General features: G+C 41.9%; 1 protein-coding gene across 6 annotated transcripts in view; it reads left to right on the top strand.

Moving 5' to 3' along the window:
- KCNQ5 (potassium voltage-gated channel subfamily Q member 5) overlaps positions 1-25,174 on the top strand; it is a 489,286-nt gene that overhangs the window by 419,742 nt on the left and 44,370 nt on the right. For 3 of the 6 annotated variants that reach the window (XM_087856952.1, XM_087856950.1, XM_087856953.1), the window contains 3 exons: positions 777-803; positions 5,575-5,631; positions 9,320-9,540. In XM_087856952.1, coding sequence (XP_087713078.1) covers positions 777-803; positions 5,575-5,631; positions 9,320-9,540 — 305 coding nt within the window. The remainder of the gene's footprint in view (positions 1-776; positions 804-5,574; positions 5,632-9,319; positions 9,541-25,174) is intronic. The other 3 variants (XM_087856951.1, XM_045803651.2, XM_045803652.2) reach the window with 3 other exon arrangements.

Here is a 25,174-nt window from a genome sequence, read left to right as displayed (position 1 = left end):
GGGAGTGAGTCTGGTATGTTATGAAGCGGTGGGGAATTATCAAGCTCCAAGGATGCCGTGTGATAGTGTCAGAAGTCAGACGATAGACGTTCTCTAATCCAGGGCCTTCAATTTATTCGTAAGAAAATCAAGACCTCCAAGAAAGTGAGGCGCTTGCCCGAGGGCACACAGCTCATTTGTACAGGGACCCTACACCCTGTTGCACAGACCTGAATTCGCTAAAATGGATTGTTAAAAATACCATCCAACCCTAGTCCCAGGCAGTTGGGATCAATTTCCCATGCACCTAATTTACTCCGAGAGAATTCATACTGTATACGATATGAAAACAAAATCTTCCTCAACTAGTGATTGAAGTACAAGGCCACAGTCACCCATTAATGAGTCCAGATTTAGGAACCCAAAAACCTGTACCCAAAAAGCACAGGGACTACAGCCACAGTGGAACCCAGCACCATTCGAAGAGTCCTTGTTCATGCCCGTTAGATCAGAACCACTTTCTTAACCACGGATAACTTTAGTTAACGTGGAGTCTACAGTTTTGGGTTCCCTGTGGACACTGTTGGTCTTGCTAAGTAATTGTGCCAGCTCAGGTCTGTGCCACAAAGAATATATGTTTAAAAGTTGGGTACATTTATTATAAGGAATACTGCTCCTGTGGATCTTGCTTGAAAAGAATTACTTAAGGTGCTTTATTCCCCATCCTCCATTATCAAGTGCTATAAATGTATTCACTGGTTTATCATCATTTCTCTTCTGCCTGCACGCACCTGAAGGAAAGAACAAGGGGAAACATCAAGCAGGTTTGTGATTTCTCTTCTGCTCCATGTTTGTTTATAAATCTGATGCCTAACCGATGTTTTAAATGTATCTCGTGTGAGTAAAATTGATCAACAAATACCAAGATGATTAAAAGTGACCTTTCACAAAATTGCCTGCAAGGTTACTGTTTCATTGATTTTTTTTTTTTTCCCTCCCTTGGAAGCATCAGTGTCTCCCTAACTCACTGCTTTTTATAATAGGCAGGTCATGGAACATTCTTGGGGGGAAAATAATAATTATGGCCTTTGGTTATTCCGTGCTACCATTTTCTCAGACAGAAGCCTTACCGAAGTATTCCAATTCTGGGAAGCAGTGTAAGATATATTCCCCTTCACCAGGGTGCTTTTAGAGTAAGAAAATGGGTTTTTTGGGCAAAAGGAACACTGTGTACAGGAGGTAAGAACAATCTCTCTGTAACATGCCCAGCTCATTAAGCACTGGTTTACTTGAGTAACATTCAGAAGGGCCTCCTCCCCACCACCACCCCATCCTTTAGGAAGAAGGTAATCCTCCCAGAAACTCCACCAAATAATTTATGGCTATTCTTTCATGCCTTTCAAGGGAATGCTTGATCAGATTAAAGAGCAGAGAGTTAGACCTAGGAAGAATGGGAGGTGAAAGAGAACATTTTATTCTGTGTTAGTGAGTGCCAGAAAGAGTCTGGTTTTGGGAGCAAAGCCCCGAAGGACAGAGCCAATATTAGCACTGATGGTGTGAGGAGTAGTAGAGGCAGAACCAGCAGGAGAATCCCAGGTGCCTGGAAGGGAAGAAGAAAAAAATTTTTCCTATCATCGCTACTTGTGTCAGTAACAAGGAAACAGAGGCATTCCACCTGCGCAGAGTTGGCCATTGGGTGGGGACCAATGGGAGTCCAGGGATTGTTGCTTTAGTTTCGTACTGTTGTACTAATGACATTAATTATATTTATACAGTACTGAAACTAGTTTCGAAAGTTCACTTGGGGTGATGAGGTTCTGGGTCATCCATTTCTGCATTATATTAACACTTAAAAGATTCACAAGCCAGAACATAAATGCATCCGTGATGAGAGAGAGATGTGGCAGGACACACAACACTCCACCGAGGTATGTAAGCCTACACAGGGATGGCATTAAAGACCCTTCTCTTACTTGGTAGACAAAGAGTTAGAGCCAAGGTCACTAGATATTCCTCAGTGATATTTCCAGAAAGTTTTAGTAGCCTGAAGATTTGGTCTTGTCTACTTTAGAGATATTTCTGCCCAAAGAGAGGTTCTGGTCATTAGACTCAGAACATTCTTTGAATAGACTCTAGAAGAGGCAGTCTCTACAATTCTGACCGTTTCGTCCTCTTTTGTCTAGACTCCCTGCAAATCCCTCCGTCCTCCTGTTGTGGCAATTTTACTTGAAAAGAGTTACACAAAATAAATCATAGCCATTATAAGCCATTTAATCTATTTGGTGATATTTGAAAAGCTTTCCTGTTTCAGGAGCTATCCATTTACAAATTATGTCAAAGGGTAATTTGTCTCCAAATCCTAAAGGCAGAGACTGTCTTTGGCACCAACTCCGTAGCTACCTGAGAGTAAGGTCACCTGTCTTGGTTTCATCCTCCAAAACAGAGCTATTGACACCTAAAGGGGAAATCTGAATCATGAGGAGGTGCTGGCAAAAGTGTGACCTTGTATGGCAGTCCTGAGTGAGGGGTCCCCCTGGGCTGACACAATATTGCACTTTTTCCAGATGTTACCAAGGCAGGAAGCAAAGACAAAATTAAAGTGTAATTCTGGAGCTTCTGTTCCTCACTCCAAAAATGAAACTCCGAATCAGCTCTCAAGATTCAAAAAGACTACCGACCAAATTTTTTTAAATTTCATGATGTTCACATACACCTAAGACATCAGAATTTATTCTACATGCTTATGACTAAGGGTGTCAAAAATGACTCACCTGTAGTCTTGAACATATACAGAAACACCGAAGTATGTTACACAGAGATTTCTTGCTTCTCTATGGTCATTGGACATTTGGCAAAACCACCGTGAAACATGTCCTGTATTACCATTTAGCATGCATGCCTTACTTGGTACACTCAGGTCTTCTGTCCCCCAATTATGTATCACAACACCCTGTACAGAGCTGTGACAGAGAATGTGCTCCCTAAACAATTCTTAGATAGAGTAATGAAATGTCCCTGACCTCAGGTAGTTCACGGAGAAAGAGAAAACACCAACAAAAATGGGCAAGAGGAAATATACAAAAAGAGAGACAATGAAAAAGTAAAAACATTTCAATAATCTGAAGGAAACAAGCTGAAGCTCCCATTTTAATATTACCTTAGCTTTCACCATGTTGTGTTCCGTAGGCAATGGAATTCATAGTGCTGCATAATGAATGCAACAAGACTACAATAGCAACAGTACCATCTTAAGGAAAACAGATTTTCCCTTACTCAAGCAAAATATGCACGAAGGAAAATGCATTTATAATGTGGATTGTTTCTTGGAAGAGAGCAGATTTGGGTCCAGACTTTTGTTGATTAATCCTTGACCCGATTTCAAATGGACTGATTAACACCACCCAAGTGCAAAGCCCTTTACTGTGTTTGGGGCCATTGGGTTACTGATGGTGATTCAGATAAGCAGGAGAGAGAAACTTCAGCCAACTCTGTTATCTTCCAGAGATCTCAGAGCCTGGCGTCTCCTAAATCTTTCCTCATGGCTTTTCAGCGTGTTCAGAACTGGGAGTAATTCAAGCATAGATGGGTTTAGCACAGTAGCCAGGAACTGTCTCCCGGTGCCTGGCATTTGCTCCCTGGGAATGACCGGGCCAGACACAGAGAGACTTTTCTTGCTGCAGAATGTAGTGAGGCATCCCACACATCCGTATACCCCCATAGCTAACGAGGGTCCCTGCTTTGGAATTTTCTGGGTAGAGAGATTTTTGTCTTTCTACACTGAGGTTAGGGTATGTTTAAACAAATTTGGCCTAGGGAAAGACATCCAGTTCCGTCACGCTTTTGCATTGTTTGCAACGGGTCCAGAATTTTTCTTTAAAAATACAAACCATCGGTCTCAAGAGGAGCTAAATTTAACAACAGTTGAAATAGTGTCTCTCTGAGACGTTAAAGTAATGTCTTCGGTACAGGGTCAGGTACAAATTACTGTTAGACTCAACTGAGCCTGCTCTGTTCCTCCTCTGCTTACATCGTAAATGCAGCTTCTCTAGTATCGTTTAATGATTCATTTGTTTTCCTCTGTCTTCCCGTTAAAGCAGTTCCAATCTCATATGTGGTGAATATGTTTATTGACTGCATTGTAATTAATCATCCCATTAAGTAATTTGTCCAACTCATCTTTTTAAACTGGATAGTTTTTCTCAGTTGTGGTACAAATGGTCACTTTCAGAAAACAGAATTTACCTATAAACCCATCTAACCAAGTTAAACCGGGATTCTCACCTTGAGATTTTTCTGTCCTCCTCCCTTCCTCCTTGACAAGGAGGTCAGTTAGCCATCTTGTACACACTGCCACAAAAAGGCTCTTACTTCTTCCTGCCTATTCAGGTTGAGCGCTACGAGAATAGATCATGCCAACGGAAGTTCAGAGACTGTCTCTAAACCTCGCTACCTCTGCCTACCCTGTCTCCTTAATCAACAGTTGTTGCCTGTGTGCGTGCTTCATAGTTAAGCTGCCTTGACCACAGTCTCTAGGCGTTAAATGGAACCCTGTCAGACTTATTAGACTATCTAAAGCTGCTTTAACAGGGTCTTGTGAGACTCTTACAAAGACGCATGTCTTAAAAGTTAAAGCATAAATTATATTCTTTTATTACGTTACCATCTTCTGCGGTGATCCACTGAGTGCTTTGTCCAAATGGCTCCTGCGTGGTTGGCTCTATTAGGTTCTGAGATGTGTGGTTCTCAGGAGAGAACTCGAGGATGCTGACGGAAAAGACTGTGCGTTCTTGTATTTCTTGGGTGTTTGTTTTCCATTATTTACATTTTCTTTCTTCTGTGTGCAGTAAATGATCTGCATGTGTTGTTAAACTAAGTAAGACGAGACTTTTTTTTTTTCAGCATAATCAACTTGTGTCCTTATGGGCAAAATGTTAGATTGTTTCAAAAACAATCTTTTGAAAATGGGCTCTCCTTCTGTTCGTATTTATTGATAGAGGGAAAGGATTTAGTCTTTGAAAACACATCAAAAGACTTAAAATAAGAAACTCTTTTTTTAAGAAGCTAGTGACCTAGACTCTTTTCTTCTGACTTTTTTGAGAATGTATTCGGACAATTAGTTATCGATATTAACTTTAACTGCAGGTATTTTATACAAATCAAGAACCTTTTTTAACATTTCAGAGCAATTAATGTTACCAACTTCATTGATTCCTATCAATATTTATTTTCTAAAATACTGCAATATTTTATTCCTCGTTTATACTGTGTTGCATTGCTATTTATTACAAGGGTTGCTATATTTTAAAATATTTGTGTTCTTATTTTCCTATGAATCCGATGCTAACACACAGGCTACCATCATTTTAATGCCTGTTTCACATCCAGTTATTTCAACCTCACCATTAAGTGCACTGATTATATTCCAAGCAGCACAATTAAACTCCGTATTAGTACTTACTGCTTAAATAGTCTGTATACTTGTATCTGAAAAACAATAAAGCCAAATGGCTTTGTTGTTCTAAAAAGAAAAATCCCTAAGCACTTCGAGGTGGTGAAATGCTTAGTAATGTGCTGCTCTATTTCCCTCACTCCTAGTAAGTTCTGTAGTAATAAGCAGAAGCTCTTCCGAATGTACACCTCACGGAAGCAGAGGTACCCAGCATCCCGGCTATTGACATGAATTTGAGAATGCCAACTAACCTCAGGTGCATGACCAGGTTACACCGCCATCCTACCTGAGCCCTGCTCAGAGACTCACTCTTCCTAAGGACTTCTTGAATGAGGTTTTCAACCCGCTTGTAATTTTCCTTGTTGCCTGTTGCCTGCTTTGATACTCTACCCCAGGGCCAAATAGGCAGGGTCCCGCACAGCCCTGGCAGTCGGCCCCTTGGCGCCTCCTTGTGGTGGGACAGCTGCTGAGCTGCTGCACGCACTGGATTGTTACGGCTCAGTCGCCATATTGTGCCTGAGGCGAGAATTTGTAGAATGCTTATCCTCTGAAGGGCTAAAACCCTGATTAAGTATAACAAGGACTACAGCATTCAAAGTCCAAGAGGATTACCGTGGGGTTACGGTAATGCCACACAGTTCCCTGGCAGGGAACATCCAGTTGTAGCCTGCATGCTGAGCCATTTGTGTAACTTGTACGTCTGGTTTCTCCAGGGGAAGAATTCCCTTGCACAATTCCCCATAGTTGTGCAGGCGCCCCCTAGTAGAGTCCTCAGCTGGGGAGGTGACTGCTTACTCAAAGATGCCACAGTCAGTGACCACCATGTCCTTTGGGTTACTTTCTCCAGAAAGGGGGCTTCTTGTTGGTCTCCTAGGAATAATCTTTGACAATCTTCCTAAAAACACGTACATAAATCTTCCTCAAAAACCATGTTTATAGAGGCACCTGGCTGGCAGAGCCTGTGACTCTCCGTCTCAGGGTCATGGGTTCAAGCCCCATGTCGGGCATGGAGCCTACTTTAAAAAAAAAAAAAAATGTGTTTATAGATGTGACAAAAAAAAAGTAGGAAAATAATGAAAACTTGAATGGACCAGTGAAGAGTCTCTATTTTTAATCAATGTGCATTTTCAATAACAGCCATCTAATCAGTTTAATAGTCATGTAATCAAGATGCTCTGTTGATTTCCAAAGGGGAAAAGAAGTAGAAAAACTAATAGGAGCGAGCTTTTTTGTAAGACCAGGTCTTTGCTTGGAGAACAAAATTTTGCCTGGTTAAAAAGTTCTGGGTTAAGATTTTATTCTTGACCTTCATACATTTATGTCAAAAGAGAGAGTTAAAATGTTCATCTTTTTTTTTCTAATTTCATATGTAATTTGTTGGATTTGCTTTAAAATGACTTTTGATAATTCTTTTAATATTAGACATTGGCAAATATCCATGCAGTTAAAAAGGACAAAAAGGGACATGGTACCTAGAACTCATTTATATCAACTTTAAGTGCTTTAAATAGTACTAAGATTCAGAGAAAAATATTATCTCCACTTCCATGAATAATCAGAGATGTTATCAAAATGTTTCATAGAGGCTACTTTTAAAAATATTTTCATAGGAGCAATTGTTTTTAAATATTTCATTATTGTAAATTAGCCATGGAGGGTTTGACGCTGATAGTTATTTCAGATTTTTTTACTTTTTCAGTAATTGAAATTTTTAAAAAGGAAAAACTAAATTTCATATTAAATGGTTTTATGAAGTTTTCATCAGTTTCCTCTTCATTTAGTTGGTATAAGAAAGAGATACGTCTTTAAAGCTTGAGACAATGATATTAACGAAACTCAACCTTCTGTAGTAATTAGCATCTCTGGGTTCCGGAAGAGGTAATCAACCAGATAAAGTACAGGGAGAACACTTGTAGTGATAGCTATGTAAACTTCAGCCACTCGTTAATCTAAATAAAGGTGCAGAGCTGAGCGTATGTTCCCAAACCCGATCACCATAAATTGAAATGATGGAACAAATGTGCTGAAACTGAAGAGAGATGTGAAATTTTTACAATTAAAAAAAAAAAAAAAAACGAAGCTTGAGAAGAGGTGACATTTTGGGCCCTATCCTTTTGAAGATCTGTTTAAATGATTGGAAGGTTTGGGATGACATGGAGAGCCTAGCCTCGGCATAAAAAGATGCAGTTTTATATGTTATCGTTGCTGTTGTTTGATGTGATCTACCATTTAATCATGCATTTGTCAAGTGCAGAGAAAGCCTTGGACTGACGGGATTGTTTTAAAGAACTCTTGAACCCACCTGACCCCATCACAAAACTGCCCAGCCTGTTCTTTGCATGTGCCTTCAGCTAGTCATGCTGGACATAGCTACGTCTGCATTTCAGAGGGGAGCTGTCAGTTGCATGGTCGACTTGTTTATTGTTACCAGGACTTTCTGATCACCATAGTTCATTATTTGATTTGTTTTCACGTAAACACATAAAATGTGGTGTTTTTTTAGAATATCATTTGTTAAGCAACTAGGCATGGAAAAATAAATGTTACTGTTTCTTGTTAGCTACAAAACACATAACCACTAAACACATTTGCTGTTGGCATGCTGCAGCTGGGGACAGTGGACATTGCGGTAAGTGGAAAAAACAAGGGCTCCACTTCGTCTCAGATAATCCGTGTCCATGAGAACACTGCCTCCTTCATGCCCCCACAAAGACTGCAGCATGACTGCAGGTCTCAGCCTCTCAGAGTAGCTGCCCCAAGTTACTGCCCTCAGACCCTTCACCCTTTGTTTCTTCAGACCCCGAAGAGTCCTGGGCCTCTCACTAGATACCGGTGTCATTTTCTGATGAATAACACAGGGCTTTATACATGAAACCAGAACACAAACCAAATGGGGACTCAGCACCTCTTACAGTTCACTTGGGTCCCACAAAAATCCCTTAGCCGTGTTGCTATTTTCATCTTTATGTTAGAGATGAGGACTCCAAACCCCAAGTCTCTTTGATTCCAACTTGCCCTTCCCACCACATCACACCACATCTTTTGATGAGGAAAGCATGGAGATGCACTTTGGGTTTTGTTGTTGTTGTTAATGTTTCCTTTATCAACCCACAGCATTTCAGTCCTCGCTGGCATCTGAGAACTGAATGTCTGAACAAATATAATTTACCAGTAGCTGCCACAGCAAATCAATAACCTGTTTAATAGCAGGAAATTGTGTTAGTGAACATAACATCTCATTCTGTTAATCAGTCATCACATTCATTATATGTTGGGGCTGTTCTACGTTGTGTGGTTTTTGTCTCCAAGAATGAATGCAAGCATAAAAGGAATGGGTGTTAAATGTTGTATGTTTAATATTATGTATGCAGTACTACCAACTGCTATGAGATTGCATGAATTTATGGATATCATAATCTTGCCTGGGATATGAAATGCATGCAGAATGTGGATATATAGGTATATGTAACTGTCATCCCTGTAGAAATGCTTAGAAATTACAGAGATACGCTCCCAAATAAAAAAAAATTACTTTCTTTCAATCTCAAAAGTTGAGGTTAAAGCTAAAATCTATTTCTAAAGCAAACACCGAACCAGTTCTTGATTATTTCCAGTTTAATTGTGTACAAACTACCCTACCCGATGTCAGTCCTTTCTGTGATGAATCCAGGAAGGGTGTGTCTACCTGTACAGTGAGAGTGAGTTCAAACGAATGCAAACAGATTAAATAAAGCTCCAGTTTAAAATAAGGGAAGAATATATTGCTATGCTCCTACTCGCTGAAACCATTTTGTCTATTGAAATATAATATACAGTTTCATCAAAGTATTTACCCAAGTGGAGTGGAAGAAATTGCTTGAAATGGAATAATCATGCCTCTGTTGTCCACAGTCAGAAGCTAAGTTTTAAGGAGCGAGTACGCATGGCTAGCCCAAGGGGCCAGAGTATTAAGAGCAGACAAGCCTCAGTAGGTGACAGGAGGTCCCCGAGCACCGACATCACCGCCGAGGGCAGCCCCACCAAAGTGCAGAAGAGCTGGAGTTTCAATGACCGAACCCGCTTCCGGCCCTCGCTGCGCCTCAAAAGTTCTCAGCCAAAACCAGTGATAGACGGTAAGCCCTGTTTTTCCATAACTGTGTTTAATTTGATAGGCTATCGTGAGCAAGATTATGAAGTAATTAATTCTCCATGGTACCACTTGAAGATAGAAGAAAACAACCCCAAGGAAGGAATTGTTTGTTTGTTTTATTGGAAATTTATTCATTGCCTTGGGCAAATGTACAGAACGTAAGTTTACTTTTGGGAGCAACTTTGGCAGCTAAATCTACATTTCAAAGAAGTCAAACAAAATGTTGTTCCTTCTTTACTCTTATCTACAACACATTATTTCTCGGACAAAGTCTCTATCAAGATCAACATGACTGTCCTTCTCACGTATAGGTCATGTCTGACGAGCAAAGGCCCATGGCCAAAGATGACCAGGTGCTCTGTGAATGTCTTTAAAACACAGTAAGAAGGGTAACAGTACCTTTCTGGACAACCATGAAGGTGCTCTTCCCTTTTCTACTATACTCTCTCCACCAGTACATCAGAGACCACCGCTTATCTTCCTTAGCGAGATTCCTGTTGAAAGTTCTTATCTAATGATAAGTGGAATTCAAGTTCTTCTCCCAAGAGGAGCTAACCTACTTTATTTATCATACAATGTGTCAGAAGTTCACTTGCCAACACATTTTATTGAGTGCCATATAATTTTCATGTTTATAAAACAGTTTCTTTTTCGTTTAAGATTAGCTTGGTTTTCCTTTTAAGTATGCCCCCCTGGGATCTCTTATACTGGGCAAAGAACCAAAGTCAAATAGCATCTTTCATGAATATGCATACAAACTGCAAAGGCTATCAGTCCTTCTATTCTCATTCCCTAGTAGAACCTGTATTTTCCCAGGCTCTGAAAGCCTGAGGGATTAAATTAACAACCAGGGGTCATAATCTCAGTGATCTCAGGCTCCCTGCAGTGAAATCCCTGGAACCTCAGCCCACGGGTTCCTCCCAGCTCATTCAGGGATCCCCAGGGATACTACTCCCACTCTCAAGCGAGCAACACGAGTCCCCTCTTCACACCTCTTCATTCTCCACAACGTCATGGATGCCATGCTCTCCAAGTAGACGCCTCGCTGCCTACCCGATGGGCCCCTCCTGGTGGAGCTTGCAGCTCCTGTCTCCGAGGCAGGACGTGCGGATCCTGCCAGGCTTCCCTCCACCTGTCACACTGTTAAGGTAGGAAATGCCCCCTCCACCAGCACTGGACACTCCCCCATCAAGCCTCCGAGTGTCCTGAGTCACTGGAGGCACAGATTTTCAGTGTCCTCTGGTTTCCACAGTCTCCTCCCTAGGAATTTGGCTGAAAGCCCATGAACAGCTGAGTCAAGAGTTACCCGTTACAGGGCTTTATGTTGCACTCAAAATAGACTTTCTGAATATAAATGGATGCATCATTTCTGGAAGGCAATTTGGCAACATGTATCAAAAGCCTGTACATATGCCTAAGCTTGGACACATCCCATCCACCAATTCCATTTCTAGGATATAATCAATATAATGAAATAATATCAGACATTAGAAATGGTGCTAGAAAGCAAAAATTATTGACGTGAAAAGATGATTATAAAAAATAAGTTATTCCATTTTGCTGTGTGTGTGTGTATAAATTCATGTACTTAGAGGGAAAAGTCCGGAAATATTTATAACAATGTATGAACATTTACCTGCAAGTGATGAGGTCATAGTTATACTTTCTTCATTTTATTCATCTGTATTTCCTATTATTTCTACAATGAACATGTAAAGCTTTTGCAAAAGAAAACAAAGGATGATTTTTCTATTTAAAAATTGGGCCTTCTTTTCATACAATACCCTCTCCCCTTCCCCAACTCTAGAGGCCCTTGGTCTAACAGCCCTCTCCTTAGACACACGCACCCCTGCCAAGAGGTGGAAGGACCACCTTGTCTTAGTGCTGGGGACCAGCCTTTGTTGAGTGTAGACGTGGATTGTCTAATGAAGTTTAACGTACTGCAGATAGACCTGTATTGGGCTCTAGGGTCGCCGTAACAAAGTAGCACAGCTGGGGTAGCAAAAACAACAGAAATGTATTTTCTCACAGTTCTGGAGGCTAGAAGTCCGAGAATCTCCTTGTCTTATAGATGGCTGGCTACCTTCTCCCTGTGTCTTCACTTCATCTTCCCTCCATGCACAGCTGTGTCCAGATTTCTTCTTCTTCTTTTTTTTTTAAGATTTTGCTGATTTTTTTTTAAGATTTTATTTATTTATTTGACAGAGAGAGAGAGACAGCCAGCGAGAGAGGGGACACAAGCAGGGGGAGTGGGAGAGGAAAAAGCAGGCTACCAGCAGAAGAGCCTGACGTGGGGCTCGATCCCAGGACTCTGGGATCACACCCTGAGCCAAAGGCAGACACTGAACGACTGAGCCACCCAGGCGCCCCTAAGATTTTACTTATTTGAGAGAGAGAGTGAGCGAGAAAGTGAGAAAGAGAGAGAGAGTGAGAGTGTGCACAAGCCTGGGAAGAGGCAGAGGGAGGGAGAAGCAGACTCCCCTGCTGAGGAGGGAGCCTAACTCGGGCCTCAATCCCAGGACCCCGGGATCATGAGCTGAGCCAAAGGCGGACGCTTAACCGACTGAGCCACTCAGGCACCCCAGATTTCTCCTTCTTATAAGGACAATAGTGATATTGGATTACAGCATACACTAACGAGCTCATTTTAACTAAATTGTATCTTTAAAGACCCTATCTCCAAATAGAGTCACATTTTGAGGTACTGTGGCTTAGGACTTCAACATACGAATTTTGGTGGGACTGTAATTCAGCCCCTAACAGAGCTCCTGCTCACCCATGTCATAGCATCCCTGGGAAAGCCAGGGTGTGCCCACATCTTTAAACCTAACCCTGGATTCACAGGGTGCTAGAAATGCATGCATGACCCACAGTGGAGTCTGTAGTCTTCCAATGGGGGCTTCAAAAACTATTTGACTTTGTGCTGTGAGGTCTTTATGGTTGGCTGAACACATGTAAATAAAAAATCAATAGGATCTGAATTCCGAATATGGAAAATGAATTCTACTGGTATGTTTGGCCAGAGGGAAAGCATTTTTCAAAGACTCTAGTGTCGGCACTATCCATCACAGTATTTTAGTTACTGCAAAGATGTCTCAGAGGTCAGACAGATAGAAACAGAAGTCCCATTTTTAAACAAATAACAAATTGGAAAGGTCTCCTGCCATCCATTTTGTACATCATTTCATACAAGTGCAGTTCTGTTTGGTTAGAAAGGAATTGCTTTTCTCTGGTTGATGCCCATCTCAGTTGTTCTGAGTGCCCCAAGTGACAGGAGGCCTGATTGCTGTTCTGCCAAGGTAGCTTTGTCGGTGCCCACCTGCAGAAGATCACGACGCCTGACTCCTCATTTTATCCAATAGTCCAGAATCTTCACCTCCGATTTAACTCAACGTTAGGGCTTGGGAAAAATGGAAATTTCTTTTTAGAGGGAAAAAAACAACTGAAGTAGCTAGCAAATAAATGTAGACTTCAATTATACATTTTTATTTATACTGCCTCTCCCGGTTTTAAGTATGTCTAAAAACCACTTACTACCCATAGAATATAATGTATAACACCACAGCCAACTCCCAATTATTGCAGATCTATTTGCTCATTCACTTCTGGGCCTCTTTTCTTCTACTTCTCTCTTTCCTGTAGATATTTTAGGCATTCCATTGCCCATGAACAGCTCAAAGAGAGTGAAGAGCAGAAAGAATAATGAAAAGTCTAATTGGCCTTTAAGTTAATAACTAAGTTACATTTGGAAAACAATGGACCTGTAACTAAAAGATACTATCATAGAAAAACAAAGGAAATTTAGGGTTAATCCATCAGCTTTAATAATTCCTGCCAAATCTGATACCCTTTACTACAGATGGTATATCTTTATAATTTAATGACTTACAAAAGCTATTAAATACCGCATGTTGGGCTTTTTTGCTATAATTTTTTGTGAAATTTACATATTACACTTAAAAAGGGCAATACTGTCTTCCAATAGTGCACATTCATGTCTACAGAGAAGTGGAAAGTAATAAGCAGATGTTGAAGCTAGAAATTTACAAATGGCAAAAGGAAAAAAGTAGACCGTAAGGGACTGGTGTCGTATTGCCATAGCAAATTACTTTTGACTGATAATGGTATGAATAGTATTTTTAGTTCATAAATCCAATAATAAGAGAGAGAAATTTTCCATTGGTCAACCAATAGTATTTAAGCCACTTCATATAATTTTTAAAAGTAGGTAGGATATGACTTCTTTGGATTCCACATTTAAGTGCAATCATGCACTTTTTTCTTTCTGTGTCTGGCTTATTTCACTTAGCATAATGTTTTCCAGGTTTATCCATTTTGTTGCAAATGGGATGTTGTTCTTTTTTAAGGATGAATAATATTCCATTATATAATTATACCACAATTTCATTTCCTCTGTATATGTATATCAGGTTATCATGTTGTACACTTGAAACATATGCAATTTTTATTTTTTTATTTTTTTGTAGAATTTATTTATTTATTTGAGAGACGAGAGTGAGCATGAGTGGGGGGCAGGGCTGAGGGAGAGGGAGAAGCAGGCTCCCCCCTGAGCAGGGAGCCCAGTGCGGGGCTTGATCCCAAGACCCCAGGATCATGACCTGAGCCGAAAGCAGATGCTTAACTGAGCCACCCAGATGCCCCACAATTTTTATTTTTATAATAAAATTTTTAAAAATTAGGTAGGATAGAAATGATATTTTTCTCTCAACATATAAAATAATAACGATAAAAGTAACATTTATTGGATCCTTCTCTGTGGCAGGCAATGTTCTCAGTGCTTTATTCTCTTATTTCATTCAATTTTTCCAGTACCCCTATGAGGTAGGTTCATTATTATCCCCATTTTATGGATGAGGAAACTGAGGCTTGACGCTGAATAACTTACCCAAGACTAACAGATATAAGTAAGGGAGTCACAGTATGCACCCCGGCAACCTAATTTCACAGCCTTGCTTTCAGAAACATTCATAGAAGTGCTCCCAGATGTCCTATCAGTCCCCCTTTAGGCCTCTTTCATTTCTTCTTTTTCCCTGCCACCCTCCCCCCACCCGCTTGCACTCCTCCATTTTCAGTTGGTCAAATCTCCTTCCCATAGAATCCATTTGACCTTGCCACCATCCCATCCTGTCTTTCTCCCAACCCCGCTGCCAAACCTCTGAACTGTATCATCTTCAAAGACGCCGGAGGTGGAAGATTAGGCAAATTGAGGAAATGGCCTTTAGATGACCCTCTCTGTTTTGATGGCGTATCTGGGGAGAGCCTCAGGATAATAGCCATGCTGATCTGAGTCTGTTTACCCATGGAGGGAGGCAAATGGTGAGGTCATGTGAGGTCGGTTTCAGATGCAAAAGGGAGTGTCAGGAGATGGACAGCTTTCAACAACAGACAAGCAAATGGAAAGGGGCAGGCTGCAAGTTAGAGGAATACCAAGCAGCCAAAATCTACAGCAATGAAACGACAGTAGACACGGATTTCCGGTGGCCAGTTTGCAGTCAAGGAGGGCTAGGCTTGCTGGCCCCTGCTGTCCTTGGGAATGCCTTTCAGAACCGCACTTCAAAGAATACGATAATCTTGACAGAGAAGGGTCCCACATACCCATATAAGCTGCATGTTTTAACATGTTTGATATTGCTTCTGCTTCGAGGAAACGTATCGATTCTGCTGAACAATCCTCAGGGCTCACGCTGGTTGCTATGAGAGGCACATACTCACCAGATCCTTATGAAAAAGACTGGCATGACCCTGGGTGCGGGAGACACATGGGGTTCACCTGACCAGAGCCCGGGTGGGCTGAAGATATGGAACAATTTGCAACGGTTGGGGGCAGGGGTCCCTGGTGACCTATTCCCTTGTTCCAGGCACTGCTGGTCTCTCTTCTCTCTCCACTTCTCATCCACGCTCCTTTCTTCCCTCAGCCAGTGTGCCTGTTAGGATGCGTTTGGCTACAGGACACAAAAGAAGCAGATTCAAATGCCTTCAACAATAAGTGTATCTTACCACCTAAAAAGAAATTCAGGGGCGCCTGGGTGGCACAGCGGTTAAGCGTCTGCCTTCAGCTCAGGGCGTGATCCCGGCATTCTGGGATCGAGCCTCACATCAGGCTCCTCTGCTATGAGCCTGCTTCTTCCTCTCCCACTCCCCCTGCTTGTGTTCCCTCTCTCGCTGGCTGTCTCTATCTCTGTCAAATAAATAAATAAAATCTTTAAAAATAATAATAATAATAATAATAATAATAATAATAATAATAATAAAAAGAAATTCAGAGGTAGAACAACTCCTGGCAACAAACGTCGAGATCCTGACTTGACTTCTCCGTGCTTCTCTTGGATCTTCTTTGACTCGGCCCATCTGTGTGCCCACCTCCTCCTGGGAGCAAGATGGCTGCAGCAGCCCCAAGCATCTTATGAGGCACAACCCTTTGAGAGGCAGAAAGGGGACCATCTTGCGTTGCTATCTCTTGTTAAAATGTGGAAAACTGTCCATTCCCATCTTAGTTCGTGGAAGTGGGTCTCATGCCCGAAATGAACCTTGGCCAGGAGAATGAGCGCTGGCAGTCAGGGGTCAGGAGCCAGCACCTGGATCCGGGGCCAGTCTCCCCTGACGCCCGTGGATCAAGCAGGGGAAAGGGAGATTGTAACTGGATAGATTTGAGGATTTATGCTCAGGAATTGGCTGTTGGGATAGCAACCTCCAGCCGTGTCTGATACAGCCAAGCAATCTTTTCTCCTTTGTGAGGGTGAAGAGAAAGAATGCCCTTAAGCATGTTTTCTCCCAAACATTCTGTCTACATGTCATTTCTGTTCTCCTAAGTGTCTACGCTTTTTAAACATACAAGCCAGATTTAGAAATCTTTTTTTTTCTCCTTTCTTTTATCACATAATTTCCATGAGGCAGTGAGCACAGACTGGCCTAACTTCTTAAATTTCCAAAGAAGGACAAAATGGGTAAAGGAGAATCTAGGGAAAACTAAATGAATCCCCATTCAGATCATTTAATCCCTCCCCGCACACAATCAGCCAGTACATTTCCGATCACGCCCTCCACCGAGGGAAACGGGGGGCAGTTGCCTTCCTCACCACGTCCTCGAGTTCCTTCCTTGGAGACTCCTTCTTCCCTTTGGGCTCATAATAACTAACGGGGTCTCACCTAAAGAGAGCAAAAGAGCAGAAATCAAAGCATGAGGTGACAGAAGCCTCGACTCCTCAAAGTCAGCAAGGTCCGTCCATCCCCTTCCTCTCTCCTTTAACCTCTGTCTTCCAGGTCCCAGGCCCACCAGTCTCCTAAAACTGGCTGGAGATTAGCAGTATAAGATCGACAAGAATACTGACAAAAAGGAAGCATTTTAGTGCAGTGGTTTGCACAATACCCTGAACTAGCAGACTTTTGTATCGACAATGGGATATTTTTTTCCAAGCAGTATAGATCACAAGCTATGGAGATTTCATATTTGACTAATTCATACACACGGACCTTTCATCTTCTACTAATCCTCTTTTACACTTATTTTCCAATGGCATCTTCTCTCGTGTTTTTCTCAGTCTCCCCAGTTGACATTTTCTGTGTTTCCACAAAATGCCAAGCATTGCATGGCACTTAACATTTTTCCTGATTTTTCCATATTGATGGCCCAGCTTCAGCCAGACTTTGATTATAATTTTCCACAAAATATGATGCTTCGTGGCACTTTCTGAAATTACCTGATAATGACTTTGCGTTGTGTTGACAAAAGCAATTATTGTCAAGGGCGGGGGGGGGGGGGGTGTTCTGTTGGGGCTTCAGCTTAACCTGTTTGTCCATATCCCTGACAGGGTATCCCTGCCTGAGAAGCATGCCCACTTCTGGGAGCTCTAGCTGTAACAAAACCTGAGGGCTTTCTTTCACGATAGAACGTAGCTCATTGTATGCCCACCTTCACTGTTAGCATATCCTTCTATGCAAACGCCTACCGAGGGTATTCAGTAGGCTTCTGAAACACACTTTTGGTCCTTCTTCACTAAGGAGTTGGTGAAAACCATTACCTGGAGAAAGTTTCTCAATTCTGGTCCATAGGTTTCTTTTTCCTTCAGTTGTCCAAGTTCATTATCCATTCAGTCCGTTATTCTTCATTCAGAGACACATCCTAGTCCTCTCCTGTGTGTCCTGTACTGTTGTTCCTGTCCCCCTAAGATCTGCTTCTTTATTCCGGCGTTCATATTACTATGGGGGGCGGTGATGGAGGGCAAGGGGAGATCTCTCAACCTCTGGTTATAGACACTAAGTGACTAAGTCCAGGCACCCCTCAGAGATATTGCAGGTTGGGTTCCAGACCACCCCTGTAAAGCAAATCTCACCATAAAGAGAGTCAAAGGAAATTTTTGGTTTCCCAGTGCATATAAAAGTTATACTTACACTCTGTTGTAAGTGCATACTTTACTGATGTAATCCCAGTGCATATAAAAGTTATACTTACACTCTACTGTGTTGGAAAGTATTATGTCTAAAAAAATAGTATGCATTATCTTAATTAAAAAATACTTCATTGCTAAAAAATGTGAACCATCATCTGTTCTTTCAGAGAATTATGATCTTGCTGGTGGAGGATCTTGCTCAATGTTGATGGCCGCTGACTGGTCAGGGTGGTGGTTACTGACAGTGGGGGTGGCTGTGGCAGATACTTAAATAAGACAACAATGAAGTTGGCCGCATCAATTGACTCTAACTTTTACAGATGATTTTTCTGTAGCATGAGATTCTGTTTGATGGCATTTTACCCAAGCAGAACTTTTTTCAAAATTGCAGTCAATCCTCTCAAACCCTGCTGCTGCTCTTATCAACTATGTTTATGCCGTGTTCTAAATCCTGGTTGTCATTTCAACAGTCTTCCCAACATCTCCACTAGGAGTAGATTCCTTCTCAAGAAACCACTCTCTTTGCCTGTCCATAAGAAGCAATTGGTCGTCTGTTCAGGCTTGCTCATTAGACTGCAGCAATTCAGTCACATCCTCAGGCTCCACGTCCTCCGTGGAAGTCCTGAACCTTCGATCAGAAAAGAAAGAGAGAAAGAGAGAGAGAGAGAGAGAAAGAGAAGAAAGAAAGAAAGAAAGAAAAAGAAAGAAAGAAAGAAAGAAAAACCTTCAAAGTGCAATAAAGCAAGTATGCCTATATTTATCATATTTCTGGTAAGGGTTGCTTTTTCCAATACTTTTTGTGAAACGCCTTTTCCTGGTTTTTAATTCCTGAAGAAATGTGTTTCTATTTTGAATGGACTGGAGTTTCCCCTGGCTTTCTATTCTAATCCAAGTACTCTTTGTATTATAGAATGGAATTTCTGTCCAGATTTCTCTAGGTTCTGCCCCAGTGTTTGTTGTCACCCTATAGCGATAGGGAAAATCATATCTGGTTCCTATTGGCGAGGAAAATAGCTTCCTGCTTAAGATGTAGGCTTTGAATGAATCCCAACTCCTTCCTTCCAGCAGAAACTAAGCTGCCAAATGACCTGTGAGTACAGCTTTAAACCATGTTTTTTTGGACTTCCACAGATCCGGGTCTTACTGAGAAACCCAGGGTTGTAAACCAGAGTTCTAAATTTTGTTTCACCAGCACATCCAAGGGTGCGCATGTGTACATTGGTGCTTTAAAGTAAATTGGAATGCTGTATTAGTTATCTACTGATACGTAACAATTTGCCCCAAACGTGGCAATTAAAAACAAGAGACCCATAATCTTACAGTTTCTGCGGTCAGAAATCCAGCAGCAGCTTGGATGGGTGACTCTGGCTCAGTCTCTCATGGGGTTGCAGTCAAGCTTTTGCTCGCCACAAAAGTCATCTTAAGGCTCAACCGGGAGAGAATCTGTTTCCAGGCTCAATCAACCATTTGCTGGCGGGCCTCATTTCCTCACATCACCCACTCCATAGGCTGCCTGAATGTCCTCATGACGTGCATCTGACTTCCCCCAAAGCTAGTAATTCAACAGAGAGTACATGCTCAAGAGAGGGAGAGGGTACCGCAGACAGAAGCTGCAGCCTTTTATGACCTAACCTCAGAAGTCACATACCGTCACTTCCTCCATATGCTAGCGGTCATACAGACTAACCCTGGTGCAGTGCAGAAGGAGACGATGCAAAGGGAGGGAGGGTCATTGGCAACTCTCTTAGTGGCCGGCTACCATAAATGTCTTTACATTGGATATGTCTTTTGAGTCACAGAACCCACCACTCCCTCTCGTCTTTCTAGGAATTCCAACCACCACCTCCCCATCTCTTTTAAATGTTTCTGTTACCTTCCTGCCTCTAAAGGCATTTGGGTTTGTGACCTCTAACATTTCATGTCCAGTGTCCTATATATTATATTTCATACACACACACACTCTCACACGCGCCCCCAACCATGTCCTGACCCTCGACCTTGATCACATTATAACTAGACTATTACATTCCATTCTTAGTGCAACCTTTCCAAAAGTGATATTAACAAAATATTGAGCATTCAATGAGTGTGACAAACAAATAAAAGAAGATGAGGGAGCAGGAAACCAGCTAGTCAGTAGCAACACCACAGCGTTCTGTCTGTTGAGCACATGTTCTTTTAGGATGTGCGGCACATCATAAGCTGCTACAAGAGGCTGAAGAGATGTTCTTGGGCACTTCCCAGGGCAGAACCAGAACCAAGTGTGCAATACCAGTGTTTCCCTCAGTCTCATGGCAGGCTAGCAATTAAGACCTCACACTGATGGAGTGGAGTCCGTCACTGGAAACCTTCAAACAGAACTTGGATGATCAACATTCAAGGATTTCTAGGCTCTTCAGAAGATCGACCCCAAAGAAATTTTCTTGCAAACCCGGGTTTCTAGCGCTGCCGTTCTGGCTCTTCCCTTAACCATTACCGTTCATCCTCCCTGGCAATTCCAAACTGAGACGTGGAAGACAGGGAGGGTGGTTGGGAAGTAGATTGGCTAAGGGGCGCGCCAGGGACTCATTTTCTCTCCTGACCCTGGTCTCCTCTTTCTGTGATGCAACGTGCTTCCCATGGCTTCTTCCCTCTCACCAGTCCCACTCCTCGACTCCCTTCTCACTGTCAGCTGCTGAGAAGTGTGTTGGGTGTGCCCCACCTATCCTTAGAAGGTGTCTGTGTGTGCTCCACCGTGGAGCATTCTCAGAATTCGGTTATGCATGGGGCGCCTGGGTGGCACAGCGGTTAAGCGTCTGCCTTCGGCTCAGGGCGTGATCCCGGCGTTCCAGGATCGAGCCCCACATCAGGCTCCTCTGCTGAGAGCCTGCTTCTTCCTCTCCTACTCCCCCTGCTTGTGTTCCCCCTCTCGCTGGCTGTCTCTATCTCTGTCGAATAAATAAATAAAATCTTAAAAAAAAAAAAAGAATTCGGTTATGCCTGCAACTGGCAGATTTCAGTTCAAGTCAACAGGTATCTGGGGGGGGGGGGGGGCCTGCTCAGGGCTAGCACTTTCCTGGACACCAAAGGGGCAAAATGACTAGACATGGTGAGTGCCACCTCAAAGAACTTGCCATCTGCCTGAAATTTCACTGCCCAGCCCCCCCCTTACAGTATTGACTGGCACCTGGGGGGCACAAAAGGCATCCTCTTCACTTTTCAGACTTCACACTCTTCAGAAATAACCTGTGGGTGACCTCTGAATTTCGCATGAAAGAAGCGCAAAGTTAGCCATTACACAAATCACAGGATTTAGCCCATATTTCAGAGAAGCACTTTCCAGCTGCATGGTGATTTTTCATTCGTATATCTCAAATTATTTCCTTCAAAGGCACACTTAGTTGTCTGCTCCACAAAGAGAAACCAATATGACACAATTTTAAAATTATATTTAATCGCTGTCATGGGGTGCTCCAGTTGGTAAAGAAGAAAATAAAAGGTTAGAGGAAGGCCAGGGTCCTTTCTTTGCAATGGGCAGCTAATACAGGAACGAGATGAGCTAGCCAGGCTTCCTTTCTGCTGTCTGCACTGTGAAACTCACTACATTGTTCCAAATTCCTTTTATTTTCAATGTCTAATTTTCCCCAGCTTTTCTTCTCTTGCCATCTTTTTCCTCTGTTGCCATGTACAATGCATAACAACAGTTCCTGGACTCCGAAAATACAGAAACCTCACAAGAATATTGCCTGGGGAAAATTAATCTCTGTACCTCCAGTTGCAAAGATTCATTTGCACATGAAACCCTTAATTCCCTGCTGGTGATAAATTTGCATTTTTCATTAATCTAATGCAGTAGCAACCGGTGTACCACATCATTCTGTTGGGGTCGGTGACTAATTTTTCCCAAATTGTTTTGAACCTGTGTTCCCATGATTTTGTGTTTTGGCTGAAAAATGTCATGACCTCATGTCTTTTCACATTTGTATCAGTTATCTGTTATAGCAAAACTATTCCTTCCCCCCAGATTTAGTGGCTCAAAACAGCAACCGTTTATTTAGGCCGCAGTTCTGTAGGGCAGTACTTCCGTTCTTGGCTGGACTCACTGGTACATCTGTGATCAGCTACTGGGTTGCCTGGGGGGCTGACTGGCCCGAGGAGGCCTCAGCTGGGCTGACTCATCTCTGCTCCATGTGGTCTCTCAACCTGCAGCAGGTTGGGCTGGTTCAGAGTGGGGGTGAGCTCCTGAGAGCAAGACCAACCTGCAAGGCCTATCGAGGGTCAGGCTAAACTCTCCCGGAGTAACATCCCCTGAGAAATCACAAGGACCAGACCAAATGCAAGGGGTAGAGAAAGAGGCTCCACCTCTTAAGGGGAGGAGCTACATGTATCATGGGTAGTGTGGCAATCTATTGCCCTAGTCATTGGTAGCTTATTCACTTTTAGTCTTTGCCATATGCTGTCGGTTCTATAAACCAATGTGTGAGTGTATGATTCAATTTGTATTCTTCCCTGTACTTTGCTTCACGCCTAGAGCCTAAGAAGGAGAGGGAAGGAAAACCGCATTGTTAGCACCTAATATAGGCCAGGCATCGACTAGGCATTTTCTGTTGGTTCCTTCCATACCCACACAGCCATTTTGCAGATCAGGAAATCAAGACCTAGAAAATGTAAATAACTTGCCTGTGTAGGGTCAGTCTAAATGCCGAAGTTGGGATTTGAAATTGTGTTTAGATATCACTCCATAGTTCTTCGTATGTTCTTCCATGCTGCTCAGCACGTTTTCTTTCACATGGGTCACATCATCAATAAATGAATGAATGAAACAAGGTATGAATCAGCTGTAAGTCTAGTGTTAGTCAAATGATTTACTGTCCTCCGTTTCAATTAATGTGGAAAATCTTCTCAAGCCATGCCCCTTTGTCACTGTATACACTGCATATACTCTCCCCATCCCTTCAAGTGTCAGTTAAGGTAACGCACCAGTAATTCCCTTTTTTTTTAAAGCAACACTTGAACGTTGCTGTCTCTTGCCAACCTAGTCCAAGTAGTATCCGAGAGGTTTACACCTTGGCATTTCCTAACAATGTCACTGCTAACCTAATAAGAATTGAAAGTTGAGAAAAAAAATTACCAGATCTATTTTGAATTCCCCAACAGATTGGATTAATGAATAATGCAAATGTGTAGTTCCGTAGTTTGTCGGCCCATTGTCAACCATGACTGCCTTGATTGAGGTCAGGTGTCTCTGAATATGATTCAACAAAGACAGATCTCATCCTTTTGGAGATAGGATTAAATACATTCTTTTAAGTCACTTTGTCATTGATTCAGAATGTTTCTCCCTACAGTAAAGTCCTGTCTGTCTAAGTCTCAGTCTCTTGTAATTTGACCTAGTTCAGTTATTTTCCTGTATGGGAAGGCTGTCTGAGATGATGCTGTCAGGCACAGCCCATTGCCTATCCTGGTTATCTGTGTGTGGTTGACCTTTGCTTTGCTATTATCACTTGGCTTTGCTAGGATTTTCTGAACATTTGTTCCAATAAAGGCAGTCCTGCTAGACTAGGATTTACCTTGCTTTGAGTACAAACACTTAGATGATTTACTAATGGAAATACAAAAGTCTACAGAAGTAGATTTGTGTGTGTATGAATTTTAAAAAAAATAACTATTTTCACAAAGTTGGGAGTTTTACATCCTTGTTTTCAATTGGAAAAACTCACAGTGCTTTGAGTATGATGAGTCCTCGAGGAATTTTTTTATGAAAATTGAATTAATCTAACAGTGGTTAGAAAAACCACTTTTGGAATAAAAACCAGTTTTGGAATGAGACGGAATTTGTTTCAAATCCTAGTTTCCCCACTAGGTTGAATGAGATGAGGCAAGTGACTTAACCTCACCATGCTTTACCCTCCCCTTTACCCTCTTTCTCTTTGTCAAGTAGCAAAAATAAGAACTACCTAATAGAGTGTGTGTGTAATAATGGGGTACAATATGTGTAAAATCCTTGTATGGTGCCCACCACAGAGTAGGCACTCAGTAAATTGAGTGGGATGTTATTATTTCATTAATACCAATTTCTTTTTTTTTTTAAGATTTTTTATTTATTTATTTGACAGAGAGAGAGACAGCCAGTGAGAGAGGGAACACAAGCAGGGGGAGTGGGAGAGGAAGAAGCAGGCTCGCAGCATAGCAGGGAGCCCAATGCAGGGCTCGATCCCAGGACCCTGGGATCATGACCTGAGCCGAAGGCAGACGCTTAACAACTGAGCCACCCAGGTGCCCCCATTAATACCAATTTCTGCATTAATTTTAATGTTGAAGTCCTAGGCTTGATTGATTTGCATGTTTCCATCTTCCCTTCATCCAATGCTTGGTGGCAATTCCTGTTGATGGTAAATGGAAGTTTTAAAGTTATACATTCATACAAACTTTTTTTTAAAAAGAATTTATTTATTTATTTATTTGACACAGAGAGAGAGAGCACAAGCAGTGGGGAGCGGCAGCGGGAGAGGGAGAAGCAGGATCCCAGATGAGCAGGGAGCCTGGCACAGGACTCGATCCCAGGACCTTGGGATCATGACCTGAGCCGAAGGCAGACACTTAACTACTGAGCCACCTAGGTGCCCCCGTTTGTACAAACTTTATTCCTTTATTCCTCAGACTGAATTTTAGGAGTCCTCCTGCTAAATAATTTATATAATCACAGAAAGACGAAGTTATCTTTAGTATACCTCATGCTATTCATTACTATTTATCCAGGGGTCATTGCCTTTATTAGAGATGACAGAAATAGTTCATTTGTTCGGAAAGAGAGGCATTGGCTCACTATGTGACAATACAGTGTGTGGCACATAATAGTTGCTTAGAAAATATTTATTAGTGAGTGAATGATAGTGAACAGATAATGAACAAATAAATGATTTCATATTTAGTTATTCAAGAGTCAACTCATTAAACCTCATTGATAAAAATTGCTTTGGGATTATAAAAAGCCACCATACAAATGAGATGCATTACCGAAGCCTAGAGTGCGATATTATTAAAAGTGTTTATTGCTGAATCCCTAAGTGCTGAGGTATTCAATAAAGGGGGTATTGAGTGATTTTTAAGAAGATAATGAAATTCCTGGGTTGCTTTATAGTTGCAATAATTTTGAAAGAACATATACTCCAGTGTTCCCATTTTGAATAAAGACAGTCAAAATAGCAACATATTCAATTAAAAAGAAGA

This window comes from Ursus americanus, chromosome 29 (genome assembly GCF_024610735.1).
Source record: "Ursus americanus isolate L20-20 chromosome 29, mUrsAme1.1.p, whole genome shotgun sequence".
In the NCBI taxonomy this organism is placed as follows: Eukaryota; Metazoa; Chordata; class Mammalia; order Carnivora; family Ursidae; genus Ursus; species Ursus americanus.
Note: the sequence above shows the minus strand (reverse complement) of the source record. Positions and strands in the feature narration are given on the sequence as shown.